This window comes from Passer montanus, unplaced genomic scaffold (assembly GCF_014805655.1).
Source record: "Passer montanus isolate IOZ18808 unplaced genomic scaffold, ASM1480565v1 scaffold138, whole genome shotgun sequence".
In the NCBI taxonomy this organism is placed as follows: domain Eukaryota; kingdom Metazoa; phylum Chordata; class Aves; order Passeriformes; family Passeridae; genus Passer; species Passer montanus.
This window is the reverse complement of record NW_024360719.1, coordinates 208,006-231,836: the sequence shown is the minus strand read 5'-3', so window position 1 is coordinate 231,836 and position 23,831 is coordinate 208,006. Positions and strand designations below refer to the sequence as shown.

The following is a 23,831-nucleotide window of genomic DNA, read 5'->3' as shown; positions in this document are numbered from 1 at the left end:
TGAGCAAAGCCAGGGATTCTGCACCTGGCAGGAGACAGAGCTGCCTGCTGAGAGTGGGGAATGAGGAGGAATGAAAGACCCACTCAGACTGTGGTGTGTGAGGGGCTCTGACACACCTTCACCTCTCTTTCTCTTCTGGACACGTCAGCAGATTTACCCAGATGGGATTTCTTGCTGGATGTACCAGGATGGTCACAGAAAAAGAGTCAACCCTTAAAACAACAATTAGCTGCCTCACCAATCTGATGAGAAGGATTGTCATACTGTCACTGCTCATTTTAATGACTCCAAAGCATTGTTTTACCTCCATCACATCTGTCATCTACAGCAAACAACCCTCAGTTCCAGAGTGCACTGTCATTTCAACAGAAGTCATTCAAGAATTATTAATTTAGCTAGTCCAAAAATAGTCCTTCCTTAAAGTCCATGAACCCAGTAACTGAAACATTAACATATATTTAATTTGCTTCTCAATTACCAGATTTACAAGAAAGAAACTAAGATAAAAACCAGATTACTACAGATTGACAGGAAAATTATTTTATTAAAAATGAGAATAGGAATCAAAGCTTGTGCATAGGACCCGAAGGAGCAGCCCCTCTGGGGTGGCTCATTTTCCTGAGTAAGATTTTTGACACGACACAGAAAAATAAGTCCTAGATTTTCTTGACCTATGTGGAAGTTGCATACTTTTGTACAGACTCTCCATGTCTTCTTGTATTAGATCATGTAAGGCATTCATTTCCACAAACAGAAGAGTTTCATATCCCCAGACATATTTAAATTAACACTGTCCACAAAAGGCTACAGATATCAAAACAATACAAGACCACCAGGCACAATCTGTCATCCCTTCTTGCTCAAATATTCCCAGGAACAGAGATTCTTTGAGGTTTTCTTGAATTCTAACAGAAGCCAATTTCTGAGCTGTGCAGGTGTTATGCAAAGGGAAATCAAGATCTAAGCCAAGCAAATGTGTATTTGTGAACAGGAAATTGAATCTGAACCTACACCAGAAACACACATTCAATAAATAAATGTATCCATTCTTTATCAGATACAAATCAGGCAGGAGCATAGATAGCACCCTCTAAACTGCAAATATGCTTGTAAAAGTTTTTAGAAAATGCATATTAAGAGAAGGTTAACTAGAAATTGAGAGAAACCAGCAGAGGTTAAAAATCCTTCCACCTTTGAGATTTTGGGCCTTGGTGCTTCACTGTCTGACAGGACCCTCTCAACTCAGTCAGATTTATCAGCAAGGAACAAAAGGAATCTTCCTTCCTCACTCTTTCTGCTTACAACCAAAATCTTCCTGGACCATACATTTCTGATTTTCAGCTCTTCCTCTGCCTTCTCTCAGGATTCACTGCAGCACTTTAAACCAGCAGGTCACTCACTAAAATGCAAGCAGGGCTGTCAGGATGTCTGGGAGGAGTCCTGGGTAGATCCATTTTGGCTGCTCACATCTTTAGGGCACAGGCTGTCACTCACTAACTTGGAGAATGGCTTTGCATCTTTGAAAAGAAAAAGAAAAGAAAAAATTTTTTTTAAGGGTGATAAAAATAAGGGGAAAAAAATTGAAAAAAAAACACCAAACGAGGTCTTGCTTCCCTCATTTTCTTCCCAGTTCTGTATCTGAAATAACATAAAGACTTGGAGCACAATTTGGCTGCCTGCTTTCCACCAAGGCAATAAACATTTAATGTATACAAAGCAAGCATTTACAGGTCCTTTAAAGTCAAATTTCTTCATTTCCCAAAGAGAAATCTGTCTTAGCTGAGGACTCCATCCACCCATGAGGTGAAGTTGTATTTTGCATCATCCAGGAGAAACTATCTGGTGAGCTGAATAGGCAGGAAAATAATAATCAGTAAATTTCCCCATGCCTACCAGAAACTTGAAGCTCAAATCACAAAGCGATTTCAGATTAGAATTAATTCTCCTTTTCCCTGGAAGGAAAATATGAGGAGCTCAAATGAGAAGTGTTGAATTATGCTCCCACCTGTGTTTATACACTGCTGCAGCAACCAAGACAACAAGAACTGAGCAGCACCAAGTGCAGCACGAGTGCTCTCACCACACTGAGATTTTTAAAGCAGCAAGTTTGCTTAAGATATTGCTCAAGTGCCTGTTCATTCCAAGGTACTATCCCAAGCAGAAAATGTCATTTTCCAATCAGTTTTCAGGTAGGCATTTGCACTCCAGATTGTTTAGTCATCACAGTGGCTATTTACTTCAAAGTACCATCACTGCATACAAAATGACATTTTAGAACCAGTTCCAGGCAGGCATTTGCACTCCAGACTGTTTAGTCATCAGTGGAAATCACTTCTCACATGCATAAAATCGACACAAGGACAATCAAAACTCCAGCCCCAGGTAGTCAGGCACGAGGCCTGCTGAAACCAGCTCAACAACCTGGAAAGGAGCAAGCAGCAGAGTGTTCTCAGGAAAGAGCACTGCTGTGCCTGGCTGGGACATGTGACAGACACAGAAACACTGAGTTCTGCCCTGCCACACGGTACACCCAAAAATAAAAAAAAAAATTTAAAAAAAAAATCCTCTGAGTCAAAATTACACGATTTCCTTAGGCAGCTGTTCTCAGTGTCACTGGGGTTTGAGGACCTCCCCAGTTCCTGTTGTCACCCCAGTTCCTGTTGTCACCTCAGCTCCCGTCCCACGGGAGCCCCAGCAGCAGCAGGAGCACGGAGGGAACAGGAGCAGAGGTAACAACACAGTGGGGACACACTGGGGACCTTGGGGACACAGCAGGGACACAGAGGGGACACAGAGGGGACACGTCCCACTGCTCCTCTGGGAGCTGGGCACAGCCATGGGCAGCAGTTCTGAGCTGAGGGAACGGGGACAGCAGAGCCTGAGAGCATTGTCACTCCTGGCCCTGGTCCCTGCCAGGGCACCACAGACACATCCCAGTCCTCTGTGTGCTCCAGTGCCCCTTTTGGAACAGATAATGCTTTTTATCTGCCTGCAGGGCTGTCAGAGACACGAGGAGCTTTATCAGCCCAGGTTTGCACAGCCCTCTATGGCCCCTGAAAGGCAGCATTAAGTATTGCTAAGGCTATTTTCTTTTAATAATGTTCTGCCTGCTCACAAAACTACAGCACTGCAAAGGAAAAATATAATTTATCCCCTCCTGTGTTTGGTTAACTTTCTGCTCCTTAGGGCTTGCTGCATTCACACATTTACTTGTGGTCTTACCCATCCTATAGATGAGAAATTAATGTTAAAATGGATTCTGTATGGCCAGACTGTTCAGAGGCATTCTGCTCCCCAAGACCAGGTCAGATTCTTCTCTCTGTATCTGCCCTGGTTTCATTGAGCACAGCAATTTTGGAGATGCTTAGATAGTGTATCAGAGTATTTTTTTTTCCATCTGAAAAATAATTTTTCAGTGCTATTTGCTCCAAGAAAAACTAAATTTTTTTATGGGGTTTTTAATTTTCATTTAGATGAATCATTTAGATTCTTACTGGAATCATTCAGATTCCAGTAAGAGAAAATAATCTTTCATTTCCAGCCTTTCTCACAATCAGTTATGCAAATTATCTCAACAACAGGGACATGACCCTTTTAAAATGTGTTCATATTCTTGTGTATGACAGCCACTTCTAGCAAATTTCTCTCTCAAGATGTTCATTATCACCACTCTACCATTATCCGTTTGGGGTTTTGGATGCTGAAAAATTCTCAAAGATAAGCATAAGGTTTTAGTATGATTGACCAGGAAAATAAATAATTTCAGAGGCAACTGTCCCTCATGTCCTAAAATCCCTGTTATACAGAAGCCTGGTTTAATCTTTGTTTAATATACAAGCATAGAACAAATTTCTTTGCCAGCTAAACTAACCTTGCATAAGGATTAAAACACACGTTTAGAGATAGAAGTAAACTAGATGAGAGGCAAATACTAGAAAAAAAAAAAGCAAACCACAAATGTTCATAAGAATATTTCATCCAATGGTTTCATTACCTGGAGACTGTATTTATATCAGCTGTTCATCACCTTTACAGTTGATTACTTGCCAAAACAACCTGTAAAATGCAAACTTTTAGTTAGTACAGTATTGTCTGTATCTCCACCCGACATTTTTTAATAATTACTCCCAGTCTGGAAGAAGAAACTGCACTATATGAGTCATGTGTCACACAAATCACTTTGAATACCAGAATTTCTCAGTTAACTGTCTATAGTACCCTGCAGACCAAGAGTTATTTGCTAAAATAATTCAACGCATAAAATGAATAATAAGGGTGAGAGAACCCATCATTTGCTGGAAGAAAATTTAAGAGCAAAGCAATAAGACTCAGCTGCTTGAATAAAGCATTCCCTGCTAACTTTCAGGAACATGTATGGTCCCTGATTAGACTAAAGAAGCTGGAGCTGTTGGGCTAATCAGCCAGGGACAGAGGGACAAGGGGGCTGTGTGAGGCCAGAGCAGGGCAGGACTCGTGGCTGCATTCCCACCACGCTGGAAGCTGGGGGTCCTTGCTTGAAGGGATGCACCTGATTCCCATCCCTCAGTCCTGCCTGCCCAGCAGACACAGAAGAAAGGAAAAGCTGATCCCTAGAGGAAAAAAGGGAAAAGCTGATCCTACCTGTGAATGACCCCTGTTATCCCTCAGAAACGTTCTTGCTCCTGGTTCTGTGGGAATGCTCAGGATGGCAATGTCCCCTTCTGCTGCTGCCTCTGGCACTTTGGGTGAGAGCTGCTGGGAAGGAAATTGTCGTGGCCAGAAAAGAGCATTTAGTACAGCTTGTCAGGAGCTGGCACCCAGGGAAAGTGGCCTTCCCACCAGGACTGAGCCCCTGCCAGCACTGCTCACAGGCCCTGCTGTGTGTGCTGCCAGGGAAGGGCATTCCTGGGCATCCTGAGGACTTCAGTGACAACAGCAAAGGTTGCCACGTGGAAAACGAGCATGGCGCCCTGGGGAAAGTGTCCTCAGGGTCAGCCTATCCTGGGGAAAGTGTCCCCAGAGTCAGCCTGCCCTGGGGAAAGTGTCCTCAGGGTCAGCCTGCCCTACTGAGCAAGGCACTCCCATGTCCCTGGAGAAGAGCAAGGAAAGAGCTCCAGAGTGCACTGTCATTTTCCAAAAATGAGCAGCTTGAAAGTTGCCAAAGGTGAAGCAGAAATCAACTTCTGCAAGAGGTTCTCCCACCTCCATCTGTGTTTGAGCTGCAGTGCCAGAGGGCAGCCAAGGACCTCCAAACTACTGCCAAAGGAACCCTCCACTGCCCAGGGAGGTTGGACAAATATGAACAGGAATCCATTGATCAGGAGTTAAAGGAACTGAAGCCTCCTTAAAATCTACAAACATGCTGAGGGAAAGAGGTAGCTAAATTTCAGCTGAAAAGCACATGTATGTAAATAGATTCAGTCGGCACTTTCTGTTTTAAAACCAGCACTACAGGAGAGCTCCACTCAGCACAGGAACCAGAGAAAAAGGCTCTTTGACCACTTCAGTCTGCTCTTTGGCAAAACCACACTCTGTGCTAGTTGGCATTGTCCAGTGGCTTCCTTTGGTTATTGTGTTTTGTAGCTGTACGGATAAAAGTCAGACTTAGGCAATCACAGCAGAATCATATCACTGCCTTCCAGTTTCCAGTTGTAAAATGTTCATCTACACAAATAAATTATAGAAAAACAACTAAATTATACTCATTTTTTCTAAAAATATTCAAAGTCAAGCTTAGGGCACAGAATAGAAAAAACTAGCTAAATCAAAAAGCTTTGTTTGAATCTAGAAAACTGTATCAAACACAGCTTATCTATCAAAAAGCACATTCAAAGGCACCTTATTCACTTCCTACCCAGCCACAAAGGAGGAACATTCCTCAGGTTATGTACAACAATGTGAGAGAGAGAGAATAGTACAGCAAAGCAACATTTCATGGTAAATAAAATCTTTTTTTACTGACACTGATGCTGCACCATGGGATAACACTGATTGCCTGGTTACCAAAGAGTAATTTTGGAAACGTCTCAGCACCTTCCTGATGAAAATATTAATTTAATCTTGCATCCAGCAGCCCGTGTGATGTCAACTTCTCATCACAATTAGCAGGTTTATTTTTGATATGCATGCTGACAGCTCCTAAAAGCTAATGGAAAGTCATTTATGTGCAATTTAAAGTCTGATTACTTGAGTGTTAAAGTTCCCTGACAGTCCTTTATATTAGGAATGGGAAATTTAGGAAGAAAATGAATCAGCTTTGATAACATTAAAATAACTCCTCTGATATTAAAGTTAGGCCTAAAGTTTGCTAATATTAACACAGGATGCAAAAATATAGTTTCAACTGAAAATAATTTCATTCAAAATTATCATTTTGTAGATGTTAAAGTCTGGAAATAGGGGATAAAGGAACTTTATGTGAGTCTCCAAAAGTTTCAGAAGACAAGGAGTTGAATCAATAGATGAGCCCTTAAAGAAAGATAATTTGCTGTATTGTACTTGGAATTGATTGAAAATTTCACACTAATAATGTTTTCCACCAAAAAAACCCCCAGATTTTATTCTAAATCAATCTTTTCCATAGGAAGATATTGACTACAGCGTATTTTGTGTCAGAGCATTTCAAAACACTGCATTTGGGTTTGTCAGGCCTGATCATTTCATTTCAAGTGGAGTTAACTCAAGCTCAGCCATGGAGCCAGGCTGCCCTGGCCCGGGGCACAACGGGGACCTGGGCTCTGAATGTGCTCCTCAGAGCAATGGCAGTCACTCAGGGGGATGCTGGCTCTCACACCAGCATTCAAAGCTCATTTTTTATTTAATTGAAATACTTTGTTCGTTGTTTTTTACAGTTTTAATCCAGCTAAAACTATTTCATAGAAGGAAGAAGCCTTCAAATTTTGATGCTGAGGCAAATGAACAGAAACAAAGTGATCAAACTCCCCTACAGAAGGAATATCCATTTGCACTTCCATGTGCGCTGCCTCTGCTGAATCTGATTCTGTTGTTATTTATATTTTTGCATGTCTCTATCACTTTCTAGGCTACAGAAGAAGATGAGCCACCATATTCTACTTTTCTCGTTGTTCTTGGTCCCAGCATTTGCTGACCCAGGAAGTCAGAAATCAACCCAAAATCTTTGTTCAAATGATGTCAGCCACAAACGCCAGAAGAGAGACTGGATATGGAACCAAATGCACATCAAAGAAGAGATTGATACACCTTTGCCACACCATGTTGGCAAGGTAAGCAGCAACCTGTCAGCAGTGACTGAAAATAGCAAATGAGGATCTTGAAAAACAGTTTGCAGCCTAGGCAGGAGGAATGAAAAGGAAATAGAAATGGGACTTAATACCTATTTATTAACAAGTTAAAATCTTCAAAATGTGGGCAAAGAATAAATGAAGAGCAGTGCCATAGGAATTTTAAGTCCTTTGAAGAATACAAATAAATTTAAGGGAATAGCAGGTCTGGAGATTCCAAATCCAGGAACAGGTGCATGGTTAGGGAGGAAGTCTAGTGACTGATGCATGTCAGGATTTTTCTGGCAGCATAAGATTCTTTCAGAAACCTTAGATATCAGCAAATAAAAATAAAAATCAGCACATAAAAAAACAACAGTTTACATCTTTCAGCTTGTACTCAAAACACGAGTGCTATATTTCGAAATACTGTTACACAATCAAAAATATTGTTGCACAAAGCGAAAGCAAAGAATTTTTAAAATGCTAACAAGCATTGACCTGCTTGCAAACTTATTTTCCTCGGGGCAGTGCTCATAAAAGCCTATCATCAGCTGCATATGGCCCAGGGAAAGTTCTCCCAGTCCAGTGTTTCAAAGGGATGCACTGTGACTCTGCAGATGAATGCAGCTGAGTGTTTCCCTGCCCTGTACAGCACTCACATCTGTCAGGGCTGTCTCAGCAGAGTTCAGCCAGCCTTGCTGGCTGCTCTGGGCTGCCAAAAAAGCACCACAGAGGAAGCACAGAGGCCACAGGGTCCTCTCAGCTCCCATGGGGCATCTCTGCCTCATTTCAGACCAACTCAGCCCCAGACTGAGAGGCAGCTTCTATTCCTGGAGCTGTCCTAAATAAGAGCAATTCCCTTTGTCCAGCTCTGGGGTGATTTAGCAGCTCAGTCTCCTGAAGGCTCCTGCAGTGGCTGCCTCTGCATCACTGAGCCCCTGATTAACCCTTTAAAGAAAGGGCCCAGCAGCAGCGAGGCAGGCTGAGTGACAGCTGCAGGAGTGTGTGACACATCTGGATTTTGTCTTGCACCACCTCAGTGCTTTCCTTTTGTCCTCAGCACCAGAAAAGGCATTCTGAGAGGTTTGTGCTTTTTACACTGAATAGGAACACAAAAATTGAGAAAGAAGGCACAGACTGTTCCATCTTTGACCCGAGAGTGGTGTTATCTCTCAAGTGGCATCTCCAGAGGTGTGAACTGCTCCCTAGCAGTCCCAGCTAGCTGCCAGAAGCATGATTAAGGAATGAGGGGTGGAAATATTAATGACACATTTCAAAAGAGAAAACCAAAATTTAAACAATGCTCAACAGTAAATTACAACTACAGGATAAATCAACTCCTGAGCACCCAACAGGTGGCATTTCTAATAACATCAGTAACAAAAGGCTGGAAGTACTTGGTCAAACCCATCAACCCTTGATAATTAGCTGGCTGAAATAAGAATGCTGATATAGTACATGGAAAATTGCAGTTTAAACCTTCTAGCAGTGACCCTGTATGTGTGAAGGTGTAGAAAGGGAATATTATATTATCTGCAGATCAACTAGTGTGCAAAAGCATTTAGAATTTGATTAAATTATATTTTAAAACTGATTAATGCTCATTCCTCTTCTCACATCCCTTTTTCACTGCATATAACCTTAAATTTTAAAATCTATGGGATGGAAATGTAACCTTCCTGTCATACCCTGAGCCTGAAGACTGCCTATTAAAGGATTTCATGTGACTGAGCACCAGAAAGCTGGCAGCTATGGCAGGAATTCTTCTAAATGCTGAGGAATAGAGGCTAATGCTGAATAACGTCAGGAGCTGTGAATACAGATTTCCTCCTGTAATCCTGTGAAACTGAGCAAAAACCCCTGGTAGGTCCAGAAATTTGCAAGCAAGAGTAACTCAAACTGAAAGGTGGCTCATGTTATTTCAGACATAATGCAGTTAATTATTTGGAAGTGTTGGCTGCATGAACAATTTATACCTTTAGGAAATATGAGGTATGATTTAAAAAAAGCTTTGTTCTGTATAAGCAGGCAAGTTTTAGTGTGGGTGCAAGTGTCTTCCTACAAGGCCAGCTGCTGCTGTGGTGCTGCTCAGTGCTGCCCCAGCTGACAGCAAAAGTCCTGAGGGTTCCCAGTGGGATGAGGAATTCCTGACTGTGTGAATCCTCCCGGAGAGACTGCTGCACCCAGCTGCCAGACCCCAGCTTTATCTCCCTGAATTGCACCTTCCTCCCAGATCACATCCAGCGTAAGGAACAGCAACGCCAAGTACATCATCGAGGGGGAGTACGCCAACACCATCTTCAAGGTGGAGGAGACCAGCGGGGACGTCTACGCCTTCGAGAGGCTGGACAGGGAGAAGAAGGCAGAGTACGAGCTGACAGCCCTCATCATCGACAGGACAAACAACAGGTCCCTGGAGCGCCCCTCCAAATTCATCATCAAGGTGTACGACATCAACGACAACGCGCCCGTGTTCGTACAGAAGGTGTTCAATGGCTCTGTCCCAGAAATGTCACCAGTAGGTATGTCCTCCAGCACCCACCTCCCCTCACGGCTGGCCTTAGAAAGCACCACTGATGTTAATATGCACCTTGAAAATCCTTCTCTAGGAACCTCAGTCACCAAAGTGACAGCTGTGGATGCTGATGACCCCACAGTGTCAGGTCATGCCACGGTGACCTACGAAATCACCACAGGAGGGGAATATTTCACCATTGATGACTCTGGTAAGTCAGACACATAATTGTCCTTGCACTTTTGAAGAAAACACAGTTTTAAGGCTTTTTCATTCTAGAAAAGAGGAATAATCCTTTAAAAATATAATTTTAAACATGATTTAGAAAGGTTTTTAATTCACACTCTACAATGCTACTGTCTGCATCTGGAAATGAACTAATAAAACCAGGATATCAGCTGCCATGGACACAATGAGAAGATAAAAGGTCATTTTTTTCCCCACTTCTGCAAACATTAACCAGGAGCTGAGTTCATATTTTCAGTTTAGCATAGACACTGTTCCAGTGACCAAACAGGAAAAGGGAATACACAAATTCTGAAGCAGCACTCAGTAATCATAATAATTTGCTTTCCTAAACTCCCTAGCTTAAATTTTGCCCAGTTTTAAAACCAATGTCAGTATCACTTGTAAACACACTGGTTTGCTAGAGCAAAGAACACAGGTTAAGAGGTGAAAGATCCATTAAAAAAATATTCTGCACAAACTTTCCTAAATATTCCATCATGCAGAAAAATTTCTAACATTTCTTGAAAAATACCACTGTAAAATTGGTACTTAAAGCTGAATGTGTGGAGATTAAATAAAAAGATAAAAATTTGCAGTCAAAATTGAAGAGATGTTGGACATGCTGCAAAATCTTATTGTATCAAATATTATTTTTTACAGGTGTGATTTACACAAAAGAGCCTAATTTAGACAGAGAGACCAAGTCAACGTATGAGATTGTTGTTCAAGCCAAAGATGCTCCGGGTTTCTCTGGGGATTCCAGCACAGCCACGGTGATCATCGCTTTGTCCGACATCAACGACAACTTCCCAGTGTTCAAACACCGTGAGTGCCACGCAGCCCCTGAACCCCCCTGGAGCCTGGGCTGGCACAAGCACGAGTTCAGCTCATGGTCCTGCACAATTCAGCTTTCCTTAAAAATGGCATAAATAACTTTACATCTTAAGAAGCTCTTCTGTGTTTCAGCCAGAGTCACTTTTCCTGGGCAATGCACACCTAGAGCAGAAAACAAAAAACAGTATTAATTTCATCCCTTTGCTAAAGATCTTGACAGTTTGGGGTGTTATTTGTGCTTTCACATGTCTTAGAGATATACGATGCTAAATTCTCAATTAAATATTTTTATGTGCATCTGTCAAGTAAGAACAGTTTTAACTGAGTCCTAGCTTCCATGTACACACTCCTCATGTATTTTTCTTTTTTTTAACAGCATCGTTTCACTTTAAAGTTCCTGAAAACATTTCAGTAGGAGGAGAAGTTGGCAGAGTCAAAGTAGAAGATATTGATGAACCACAGCACAGAAATACAAGATACAGCTTTATCCAAGGAGAGTTCAGGGACACCTTTGACATTGTAGCAAATCCATACACAAATGAAGGAATCTTTAGGCCAAAGAAGGTACTTTTCCCCATAACAAAGATGATTATTGTGATTTTCCATGTGTAACAAGTGATTTTTTGGTTTAGGACTAGCAGCAGGAAAAAAATGGAACTGCATGAAAGCCAGCATGAAATATATTGATCCTGAACAGCAGCTCTCTGAGCTCTGGGAGAAGAAGAGCTGGTGATTTCTAGTCCTTTTCAACCTCCAGACCTGAAAAACTCCTGAATTACTGCAGAGGGCAGTGGGGGCTATGTCAGATATTCAGGTTAGGTGCTTTGGTTCCTTTCCAACTTCAAGTGATTGGATTCTTCAAAGAGGCAGTGATTTAAGAGTTCAACCAACTGGCCAAGTCAAAGAATCCTTCCCTTCTGAAGCCCACCTGAAACCAAAGCAGAAAAGGTGAACAAGTCCACCTGACCTCCTTTCTAAAAGTATCTTTGCAGTTTGGCATTTGCTCCAATCCAAGCTACAGCTCCCTTACTTTCCTCAGGGTAAGGAAAGAGCTTTTTTTTAAGAGCTTCCCCACTAATTTCTTATGTCTTTAAGACTCTCCAAAGCCTTTATTAGGGTATGTCCTTTGGTTTTTAAAATTCTCAAATGCACATTATTTGTACCAAGGGACTGCTGCAGAGCATTGCCAAACCAAGACTTCATCGATTTCATTGACTTGCTGTTAAAAAAAAAGAGGAGAGAAGACTATAAATCAGCTCCTGTAATCCTCAGATTGACAGGAATGTGTTTTTCCCTTCCAAATGCCTCTCTGTAACTGCTAAGACTAGAAATGTCATTAAGAAGAGAAAACTTTCAGGAAAAACAGTACTAAGGATTTCAAGACTGGTGGTAAAATCCTTGGCTGTGGTCACACTGGGTATGAGCAGCTGTCCTTCACAGGGTGCAGCTCTTCTCCAACCTCCCAGGACTGGGGAATGCAGCACCTGCCCAGAAGAGGAGCAGTCACAGACCCCACACACCCTCCCTGAGGGATTTGGAACCAGCTCTTCCTCCAGCACACAGTGGGCAAAGTTCACCCTATTTTCAGTGTAAATTTGGCCATGCATATGTCATAATTTTAAATACAAAGCCATGTGAGATAAAATGTCAGCTGCTGGATAAGTCCCATCATTTCCCCTTGCAATGTCTACCCAAAGAGGAAAGCAAGAGTCACCATAACTGCTGTGTACCTCAGTGTTTTTAGAATCTCAGGTGGTAGAACAAAGGAAACTTTGAAAGGAGCATTTCTTACTGCCCAAGCTCTTGGCCTTCCTCCCATTGTGTGATTCTTTTTGTAGTCTCAGGCAAGGGGAAAAACAAGGAAGAGGATGTCATTTATCACTGAATGCCCCAGCTGTCAGCCAGTGCAGATCTGTAATCTGCCTTCAGTGCCTTCAGAACACAAAGCACAGCCAAGAGGAGAATCTCTTCCCCAGACTTTGGGTGACAAGAGCTCACCAAGTTTTAGTAGTTACAGCATTATAAAAAGACAAGTATTTAACCCAAAAGAAAATTATTTTGCCTTAAACTTAAACTACTGGATGAATCTGTTCCACACCAGAGGTACCTTAAGCCATGCTATGATAGAGAAGTTCAGCTGGGAAATGCTCTCTCATGGGTCCAGCCAAGATGAAATTTGGTAACATTGCCAAACATGAAATAGAGCACAGATCTTAAATCTGCACAGAGAACAAATCAAAGTTTGCTTAGACATCACCAATGAAAGAGTATCTAATTGTCTTTTTGTTTTTAGCCCCTGGACTTTGAAACAGTGTCAGAATACAGGTTTAGCATCGAGGCCACAGACCCCACCGTGAACCTTCGGCATTTCAAACCCGGCAACCCGCGGAGCATCGCGACCGTCACCATCCAGGTCACTGACGTGGACGAGCCTCCTGTCTTCACCAAACTCCCCTACGAATTCAAAGTCAGGGAAAACCACGCAGAAGTGAAAACACTCGGCTCAGTTCATGCCGAGGACCCCGACGCAGCTAAACGGAAAATCAGGTAAGACAACACCAGCTTTAGCAATTCAATTTGAAAGTGCAGAATCCATTAATAGCACCAAGAATTTTACAAAGAACCCAGTCTTTGGCCCTATTTTTTTAGAATCTGCATGCCAAACAAAACAAAACAAAAAAACAATTTACTTTTTCCACCACTGCAGCCATGGATATATATATATATATGCTCACTAAAAGCTGAACATAAATTTCATTTACCTGTGTCATTACCACATGGACTTACTAATAAAACATTTGCACATTTAGGGAAAAAAATATAAACTTGGACATTTTTACATGGTTATAATTTATTGTTATATTTTTTATTTAAAAGCTCTCTCAATCATTTGTTTAGAGAAGAAAATAGACTTCTGAAAGAGCAAAGTACAATAATATGGAAACTCTTCCAACAGATGTATTTCACTCTCACAGCTTGCATAGTTTTAGGGCAATATTCTCAGCCCTCTTGGTCAAGATATTAATGTAATTTGTCACACAAGAACTCTCTGACCTTCCTCTGAGAAGAAATGAAATGAAACCAGCTGTGCATTGACATATCTTGTTTTAAACAAAATCCAGATATATTCAGCGTAGAGCAAATCCTAATGGAGACTACGTCAGGGTATCCAATAATGGAGTTATTCAACTTCCCAAGCCTCTGGACAGAGAATTCAGCTCCTCATATAACATCACTGTGGCAGCTGTGGAGATCCTTGAAGATGGTAAGTGCCACCTATTTCCCAGTTTGAAAGAAATCTGGGGGCACCTCTTCAGCAGGGCTGTCAAAAAGGAAAGGCACAACCTGACAACCTGTTCCTGCTGAGCTAGGAATGAAAGGAGTGCTTCAAGATTCAAGATCATCATCTTCCCAATCAAACAAGTCCCTGCAAATAGGTCAGAGATCATTTTAAGATTTGACCCCTGGCTTTGCTCAGCTCCAGGGAGGCAGGCCGGTCCCAGCCTGGTTTGATATTTCACAGTGTAGACATGGCCTGTTCTGTGCCTGCTGCTTTAGTGCCAGAGAACAATGCTCAATCCATCAGCATGCAGTGGGAAGAATCAGGAAGCCATAATCTACTGTCATTTTACTTCTGAAAGATCCTTTATGATTTAACCACTATGAGAGGTTTTAGGGAAATGTCTAAATCTCAGAGGAAAAGTTTCAGTTATGATGGAGCCAGAAAATCTTCATCTTGTGGGAGGCACAGAAGGGCACAAGGCGTGGGAAGGGAAGCTCAGCCAGCACTGGGACTCCAGGCTGTGACCTGTCCCCGTTGTCATTCCAGGCCGGCTTTCCGACAGAGAGTCACACGCCCACGTCCACGTCATCGTTGATGATGTAAATGATAATGCCCCAGAACTTGTTTCTCCTGAGGAACCCCGAGTGTGTGAAAATGCTGCACCTGGAAAGGTGAGACAGGGAGAGCATTTCCCTGACACCTGAATTACTTACTGTTTGTCAGCTCGAGTGAAAGATGTCTTTTAATAAAAGTGAGTCTCAGTTGTCATGCCAAAACACCTGATCATTTCACTGATTTCCAAAACATCAGTGGTTAGGAATATCTCTTAAGGATATTGCACTGTTGGAATATTGACTTCTATCTGCTTGCACACATGGGCTGCACTGCTCCTCTCCCCCCAGGCTCTCACATCTGTGTATTAACAGCTGAGCCATGAAGGACAGTCAAGCTTTGCACATCAACAATCAGCAACTCAGTTCTATCACACAAGTGCTTGAATGTGATACTGAGGAGGAAACCATTTCAGAGTAGTAAGAGAAACATTGCTGCATGGAACATTATTTTGTAGTCACGGAGTGCATGGATCTGCACATCCAAACTGTTACTACTTGGCACAGTGTTGGTATTTCCGATCTATGTGCTTGGCCTCAGACACAAGTGTTCAGCCCATACTGTAATATTTGCTTGATTAAGACACTTTGAGTCATGGTTTAGGGGAGGTACTCCCAAGTTTAGTGTATTTAGGATGGAGAGGAGATCTGGAAGCACAAAAAGGAAACATCATGGGCTGAGATAAGAACAATTTACTGGAAACAGCAATGAGATAAGAAAATTAACAATAATAGCAACTATATAAATAACAGAAATATATACATATAGAAAAAAATAGAGAGAGTGCAGAGCAGCCAGAGCACCCAACGTGCTCCCTCTGGCTCCGTACGAGCATTATCCCACCACTCCTGCTCAAATAGAGTGAACCCTTTCTCCAGGAAGAGAGTCCCTTTCCTCTCCCAGAAATGACATGAGGTGTTCAAGAATAACCACTGTGCCCCCTCCCAGCTACTGGCCAGAGCCAGGACACTTTGTCACTGCCTAAACTATCTGATAAAACACACAAAGTATTAATTTCAATTTAGTTTAATTTATAAAATACCTTTGGTATATAACCAGACACATTTTTTTGTATTTTATACATCTAATGTACATCAGGTTGAAGATTTCAAAACCCAAGTATGTCCTTCAGGCATGGCAGTCTCAAAGACACTCCAAGAATGACAGTCACACCTCAGAGTAGGCTGAGGACTTCAGAATACACCATCTTAGACACTTCAACAAGCCATATGTCTTTAAAAATGAGACTTTTTTCATGCTTTCATTACACAAAATTTGAAGAGGCAAAACTGATCTTTTTGAAGACCCACAAAGTAAAACTGAAACTGAAAAACTTGAAGAGGAGTACCCTGAGGTGACTGTGTCCTGCCCTGAAGCTGAAGGGTTACACAGGACACACAGCCATGCTCAAACACTCCACATGCTTTATCACTGGAGGCAATGTACACTGAAAACTGTGACCTCTTCCATCCTTGCAGGTGATTGTTAGGATTTCAGCTGTTGACAAGGATGAAACATCACCCAGAGGTTTCTTCAGATACTCACTGGCCACAGAAGACAGCAACTTCTCCCTGATTGAGAACTACGGTAGTGTAACCCTGCAATGCCCTTCCTCAGCTGCCCAGAGCAGGACCCCAGGGCTCGGGGAAGAAAAGCTGCAGCACTGACCTGTGGCTGGGCTAGCTGAGCTAAATAACTCTTTATTTTTAAAGGTTCAACATACTGAAAAAAAAAAGTATGTTTAATGAAACCAAAGTTTCACTGGGTTCCTGAAAGGCTGGCACTAAGGGGAAGAGGCAGCAGCTGACTGGTAATATGTGAGGACAATCTCGTGGAGATTATCACCTAATGGATGTCCTTTCTTCTTCCAGACAACACGGCTAACATCACTGTCAAATACGGACAGTTCAATCGGGAACTCGCCAAATTCCACTACCTGCCTGTCCTCATCTCAGACAACGGCGACCCCGACCTCACCAGCACAAACACCCTGCTCATCAGTGTCTGCAAGTGCAACGAGAAAGGCAACTTCACCTTCTGTGAGGAGAGGGCAAAGCAGGTTGGCGTCAGCATACAAGCACTGGTGGCAATTTTCATCTGCATCTTCACAATCATTGGTGCGTATCTGACTTTTGGAATGTTCTCTGCAGTGCAGCGTGAGGATTGTTTTGTTCTTTCTTTAGCTGAGATGTACAAAAGCTTTGTGGCTATGAAATGGTCACGAAGCCAGAAATGCTGTACCTATTTGATTCATCTCACATGCTCTTCCTCTCTGACCTGTTACAACAGCTTCAGCTGCAAAGCTGCTCACTCCTCTAGACAGGTTATTACACACATGTATAATATACTTGATTTACTGGTACCAGCCTCATACACAGCTATAAAACAGGAAATTTGGGCTGGGGCAATAACAACAGGATTCCAGGTTCCTAAGGCAGAACTAGTCTGGAAACCCTTGAAGCAGTACAGTGAACATAAATACATTTGTAACAAGTCATCAGACCAGTACCTGTTTGCTGTATTTGAAATCTATGAGAGAAGGCTGAGTACCTTTTCCTTGCCTGAGAACTGGCCTGTTTTACAAGTACCACATAAGCATCTGAAGCTTGGCTTTAAGAGTTCTAGGCAGTAGTTGATTCAATGACCTTGTGACATCATGTATTTGTACTTGTGATTCCAGCTCAAGAGTCAGAGGGACAATCTCTGTCCAGAGTGAACTCCTTCAAGAAATCCTAGAGTTAAATAGAAATTTTAATAATAAATATATGTTAAAAAAACACTAAAAAAAACCCCACTTCAGATTACGTTACATATCTTAAATGCAATTTGTTTTAGTGTCTTACTTCTCTATTCACACACACTCATCTAAGTTTCCTTTGCAGTAATTGTGCTGCTGATTCTGCTGAGAAAGAGGCACAAGAAGGACCTGAGTGGGCTCGGGAGGAGTGTGGCAGAGATCCACGAGCAGCTGGTCACCTACGATGAGGAGGGCGGGGGTGAGATGGACACCACCAGCTACGACGTGTCCGTGCTCAACTCCGTCCGCAAGAACGGCCTCAAGGCAGAGGCCGCTCCCTCTCCGTATGCACAGGTCCAGAAACCTCCTGGGGACATCCCCCCTGGAGCTGGGGGCATGGAGATGATGATTGAGGTGAAGAAGGATGAGGCTGACAACGACAGGGATTTGCTGCCCTACGACACCCTGCACATCTACGGCTACGAAGGCGCCGAGTCCATCGCGGAGTCCCTCAGCTCTCTGGGCTCGGGCTCCTCAGACTCAGACATTGACTATGACTTTCTCAATGACTGGGGACCCAGGTTCAAGATGTTAGCTGAGCTGTATGGATCGGAAGCAAGTGAAGATTTTGTGTATTAAGCTCAAACTAGCCATGAGTTTCCCCCCTCCCGCTAGAGATAGACACCAAGAGACTGCCAGTGGCCAGTGAGGAACTCACAGCTCTTCCCTCAAGGATTACAAACAGGCATGGAAAAAAACCTGCAGTAGGTTAAAAAGACACACAGAGATCACCTCTATTAACTTCCTCACTAACATTCATTTTTTGCCCCAAAATTCCTGCTCACTGATCTGCTCAAGTCTTCCAGGACACACCTCCTCTCCGCATCTTCCCCACTTCTCCTGGTTTTGCCCCCAGTTTCTCCCTCAGTCCTCTCCTGTGCTGTTTCCATCCACATGCATCCAAGGTCACCCTCCATTGGGAAGGGATGCTTTAACCCCCCTGGATCTCCAGCTGGCTGCTTTGCCTGCCCCTTTTGCAACATCTTTATTGATATTCCACACTTATGCTCACCCAGCAGAAGAGAGGAGGAACATATGGTCTATCACTTAGTATTAGAAATTATTCCATTACTCTCAAAAAGAAACATTATTTTTTTAATTTCCCTTCTATTAATTATTTTTGCTTTATAGCCTTCTACTACATCTATGAGTTACTCAAGATAAAATTAGACAGGATTTTTAGACACACAATCTGGTTTCATCTGTCATTTTTAACAGCCTGATGACAATTTCAGGCACATTTCTGGCATGGTAGAATTCGCTCTAGCTAGCAGCAAAATTGTTTTTTCTGTCTGTAAGTAGGATCTCAGTGTTACTCAATGGAACACATCCTGCAGGGCAGGAAATGTGGAGATCAGGGGAATGTCAAGATTCCAACACTGTAAATCTCTCTAGATGGAAACACAGGTCTCTCTAGATTTCTAAAGAGGTTGAATAGGGGGTTTATTCAGCATAATTAAAGCAATAGCATTTTTTCAGGGACAAAATATGAAGGGCCTCATTACTGTGAAACTGTTGTGCTTTTTTTCTAAGCAGGTACTGTAAAAGGAGTATTTTCCACCTAGGAAAATACTGTAGACTCCCAAAGCAGAATGCTACACACCCACACACTGGGCTGCTTAAAAGCACCATAAATGTAAGGCAGATTTGGAGCTGCAGCCACCATGTCTCTGGAAAGGGACTGTGCTCAGTTTCCCACCTGGTGAAGAACCACAGAATGACCAGAATGAAACTTCCCACATTGGAAGGGACCCAGCGAAACAGATTTTGGGGAAAGCAGGTCCCTTGGGACCATGGCCTGTCTCTGGCTTGCAGCAGCGCAGAGTCCTGTTGCCTCCAACAGGAACAGAGCCCTACTACACAGATCCTCCACTGTGCAGGATCTGTGCTGGAGCTGTATGTATTAGTTTAGTTGATTTGATTATTTAAATCTGGTAGCTAACCAAATAATACTAAATTTCTTTTTTTCTTAAACAAATATAGTGGAACTTTGCAAATTTGCTTTTTACTTGTTCACATCATCTCTAATTCACACTCCCTTCCCCCAGAGTGTTTTCTTGGCAGGAAATAACAATGCACAATAATGGTCTCACACTGCTCCTCACTGCTGTAAAAAGTTGTCCAATGTAATACTTGGCTGGACTCTAATAGAACATCAACAATGCAATCACTCTGATTTTCAAATATGAACTAAAAGAAAACTGAGAATTCTGTCCATTGGTCAAATCAGTCTTAGATCCTATCCTTTGTTTTTAAAAAGTACATTTTGGGTTGACAGCCTTGGTTTTATTTTGAATGGGCTCATTCTCTTTTGCTCAATCCAGCCAGCAGTATGTGCTCTAGAGGTTCCACATATTTGTGTATTATAAAGAATGCTAACTAATAATACTTACAGTTTAAGAATTTTGTCAGTACCTGTGGTATTGGCTATCAGCAGGTAAAGTTAGTTAGGAAATGATTTAGTGCAGTAAGTCAAGTACTTTGGTAGGTATCAGCCAGATTCTATTACCTGGAATTGCTGTTTTTAAGCCTGATTTTTTTAAAGTTATTTTAAGGAACACTGTATCCATTTCCAATGTATATGATGTTTGCACTGGACGGTTTCTTTTTATATTCCTGTACTGTATTATGTTGTTTTTTACTACATAAAAGCCAATCTCAAGTTTGGATTTTCTGCACATTAATGAGTTCCACTCAGGAGACAATATCAGCCTTTGTGCCCCAGTGAACCCAGCCATAAAAACCCTCCAAGTGAGCCCAGAACTCAAGAGTGAGCCACCTCACCCAAGTCCTGTACTGTATTATGTTGTTTTTTACTACATAAAAGCCAATCTCAAGTTTGGATTTTCTGCACATTAATGAGTTCCACTCAGGAGACAATATCAGCCATTGTGCCCCAGTGAACCCAGCCATAAAAACCCTCCAAGTGAGCCCAGCCTAGGCACCACCTCACCCAATAACTTTCTGTAAAGGCAGTTTTCTCCCTCTCCTTGCCCAGCTGTTGGCAGAAAAAAGCCCCAGCAGGGCAGCTGGGAAGGATGGACCCTGCTGGGCCCTGCAGAGCCCTGCCAGGCCATGCTGGGCCCTGCGGGACGCTGCTGGGCCATGCTGGGCCCTGCAGAGCCCTGCCAGACCCTGCTGGACCCTGAGGGGCCCTGCTGGGCCATGCTGGACCCTGATGGACCCTGCGAGGCCCTGCTGGACCCTGTGGAGCCCTGCCGGACCCTGCTGGACCCTGCTGGACCCTGTTGGACCCTGCTGGGCCCTGCCAGTGCTGCAGGCCCCGTCCCAGGCCCAGCGGAGCTCTGGGTGTCAGCAGCCGGCCATCAGCGTGGCTCTGAACCACCCCCAGCCTCTGCCTGTTTTCCTGCCATGCCAGGAGCCCCAGCCATGCTCAGCACAGCCCCAGGGGATTTGGGAATGGGATCAACGGGAGCCCAGGCTGAGGCCTGCCCAGCCCCCTTCCCTGTCCTGCTCCCCCAGACTGGGGACAGAACCCGTACAGAGCCTGAACCTGTGCAGAACCCGAACCCGTACAGAACCTGAACCTGTGCAGAACCCCCGGGGGTACAGAACCTGTGCAGAACCTGAACCTGTGCAGAACCCGAACCCGTACAGAACCTGAACCCGTACAGAACCCCCGGGGGTACAGAACCTGTACAGAACCTGAACCTGTGCAGAACCCGTACAGAACCTGAACCTGTGCAGAACCCACATAGAACCTGAACCTGTGTAGAACCCGTACAGAACCTGAACCCGTGCAGAACACTCTGGGCTAGAGAACATGTACAGAACACTCTGGGGTACAGAACCTGTGCAGAACCTGAACCTGTGCAGAACCCGTAAAGAACCTGAACCTGTTCAGAACCCCCTGGGGTAGAGAACCTGAACTTGTGCAGAACCTTTATAGCCTTCTACTACATCATGTACAGAACCCATACAGAACCTGAACATGTGCAGAACCAGAACCTGTGCAGAACACTCTGAGGTACAGAACCTCTACATAACCTGAACCTGTGCAGAACACCCTGGATATAGAACCTGTACAGAACACTGCAGGGTACAGAACCTGTACAGAACACTTCCAGGTACAGAACCTGAACCTGTACAGAATCCCCTGGGTACAGAACTTGTACAGAACACACTGGGGTACAGAACCCTCCAGCTTCCTCAGGACTGGCACAGGACAGACACAACAAAACACACCGGTGCCAGAAAATAAAATCACCCCTAAATTTGCAGCTTTAGGCAGCACAGCTCCCCACCTTCTCTTTGCTGCTGCTAATGATTACCCCAATATATTCCCAAGATTAATCTAGCTCTTCACAAAAGATCACATCCATTTTTCCCAGATATGGCACTTATAATTTACAAAGCCCAGAATAAAGAAAAAAAGTTCAATTCCTTCACTACTAATTGCCATGAGCAAACGCCAGATCAAACACACTTTAGCACAAGTTGTATTAAAAACACAATAGATGTGCTAATTATCTTATAATGAAATGCATTTTTCCATAGAAAGAATTTGATTAAAAAGCTACTTGCAACTTGTGGGAGAGAATCTCACAAAGGTTTTCATTATTCATTTAATTAATATGCACTTTAATCTCTTATCCCTAAAAATATATCATAAATTATTATTTTATTACATTCAGATCCAGAAGTTCATGCCATTTAATAAAGGGTTTTTTACTCCCACCCCATTAGAACTTTTTATGAAGCAATGGCTTGTGATGAGAATCCTTGATATGTATCAAAGTAGCAATGAAAAGCTGTTTGAATGTGAACACCTGGCCCACAGTGGCACATCCCAGGTAGGGCAGGTGAGCTAAGGTTCTCTTATCAAGGCAAATTTACACCAGTCAGAGAAAGAAAGAACAATTCTATGATTTATTATCCTATTGCAGTCCAGTGCTACTGCTACAACAAACCCAGTGAAAACAGAAGGATTGGTTACCAGAGGAAAATCAAATATTCATTTCTGAGCTCTTTTTCTTCAAGAAGTGCATTGTTCTTTTCCCCCTTTCAGCCACAAGGGCTTGGAACAGCCCCAGGAGGGCCCAGCCAGCCTGGCAGTGACATCTGCCCTGCACAGGAATTGTCACCCTGCCAGGACTGACTGCAGGGGACAGCCTGCAAAGCCTCACTGGTTTTTGGAGATCAGAGTTCAGGGTACAGATCCACCTCTACATTTATTTTACATCTTTTCACTCCCTAGCATATGTCACATGCAGGGAAAATGCTCTCGTGGCAGTAAATATGGTGATGTACTCTCTTATTTGGCTAGAAATAATAGTTACACTTATTATATTTCAGGTGAGGTTAGGACAAAAATAAATAATCATCATCCTTTCTGACCTATTCTCCCTTTTTTCTTCTTCTTCCTTTTTTTTTTTTTTTTTTTTTTTTGAGAAATGTTTCAAGTTTGAGAGAATAAGAAATAAAACTCTGTTGGCTTTACTTCACAAACTTTCTGGAATTAAATACATCACCAAGGTGATATCTTTCTCATTGAAATCTTCCCATTTCACAGTCTTAGTGTACCACAAGTCATGAAGTCTTACCAGGAAATGAATAAGAGTCTGATCCGATCACAGTGGAAGATTTAGGCTGAATCTTGTCCATAGAAAAAACACAAGAGAAAACAAAACAGCAAAGACATTCTTTCAGGCTGCATCAGAAAATAAGGAAAATAAAACAATACCATAAAAATGCTTTTATGAGCAATAAACATGCACAGATCTCACCTTCCTGACTTTGTTCCTGCCTGACCTAAAGGAAAAGGGAAAACCAGCAGTTCCTTCCATTTATCCTCAGTGAGGAGCTGTCCCACCTGCTTCCCCTCAAGACTTTCTTGATTGATCCAGTTAACCCCTTCAGCAATGCCACAATCAGTCAGAAATCTCTGCAACTCTTTAATTCCTCATTAAAGAAGGAAAGCCACTGCTCTGGGTGAAGTCACCATGACAAAGCAGGACAGAGCTCCCCAGGCAGACACATCCAGCAAACACAACCCCAGTGAGGTTTGCCAAAACATCAGAATCAGCTGGGCTGCAAATGGTCCCAGGAGCTCTCGTGGCAGCCTCAGGAGCCCAAAGCCTGTCCTGCAGTGCTCCTCCAGAGCAGAGCCTTCCCACAGGGGGAGGGTCAAAGGCAGCCCCAGTGCCCCCTCTGCTCTGCCCCAGATGGGGCTGGGCACCACGAGCTGCTCTGCACTGGGGCAGTGCAAGGAGCCTGAAACACAATTCCCAGCTCCAGCATTCAAAAATGGCTTTTCTCAACAGCTGTCCGGGCTGAAATTCAGAGTGAACCTGAAGAACCTAAAAATGCCAAAGGCCT

The 23,831-nt window shown here is 43.1% G+C and overlaps 1 protein-coding gene and 1 long non-coding RNA gene across 2 annotated transcripts in view; one reads left to right on the top strand and one right to left on the bottom strand.

Moving 5' to 3' along the window:
* Positions 1 to 20,161, top strand: part of CDH5 (cadherin 5) — a 28,419-nt gene extending 8,258 nt beyond the window's left edge. Inside the window, exons 2-12 of the mRNA XM_039699700.1 lie at positions 7,022 to 7,223; positions 9,457 to 9,745; positions 9,833 to 9,949; positions 10,627 to 10,791; positions 11,177 to 11,364; positions 13,094 to 13,347; positions 13,923 to 14,065; positions 14,630 to 14,754; positions 16,174 to 16,282; positions 16,567 to 16,812; positions 17,578 to 20,161. Coding sequence (XP_039555634.1) covers positions 7,035 to 7,223; positions 9,457 to 9,745; positions 9,833 to 9,949; positions 10,627 to 10,791; positions 11,177 to 11,364; positions 13,094 to 13,347; positions 13,923 to 14,065; positions 14,630 to 14,754; positions 16,174 to 16,282; positions 16,567 to 16,812; positions 17,578 to 18,071 — 2,319 coding nt within the window. The 5' untranslated portion in view covers positions 7,022 to 7,034 and the 3' untranslated portion in view covers positions 18,072 to 20,161. The remainder of the gene's footprint in view (positions 1 to 7,021; positions 7,224 to 9,456; positions 9,746 to 9,832; positions 9,950 to 10,626; positions 10,792 to 11,176; positions 11,365 to 13,093; positions 13,348 to 13,922; positions 14,066 to 14,629; positions 14,755 to 16,173; positions 16,283 to 16,566; positions 16,813 to 17,577) is intronic.
* Positions 525 to 3,957, bottom strand: LOC120497786. Its single transcript, XR_005626569.1, has 2 exons — positions 1,894 to 3,957; positions 525 to 1,517 (listed from the first exon to the last, which is right to left on the bottom strand). It is a non-coding gene; the product is annotated as an uncharacterized LOC120497786 (long non-coding RNA).
* Positions 20,162 to 23,831: the final 3,670 nt, after the last annotated feature.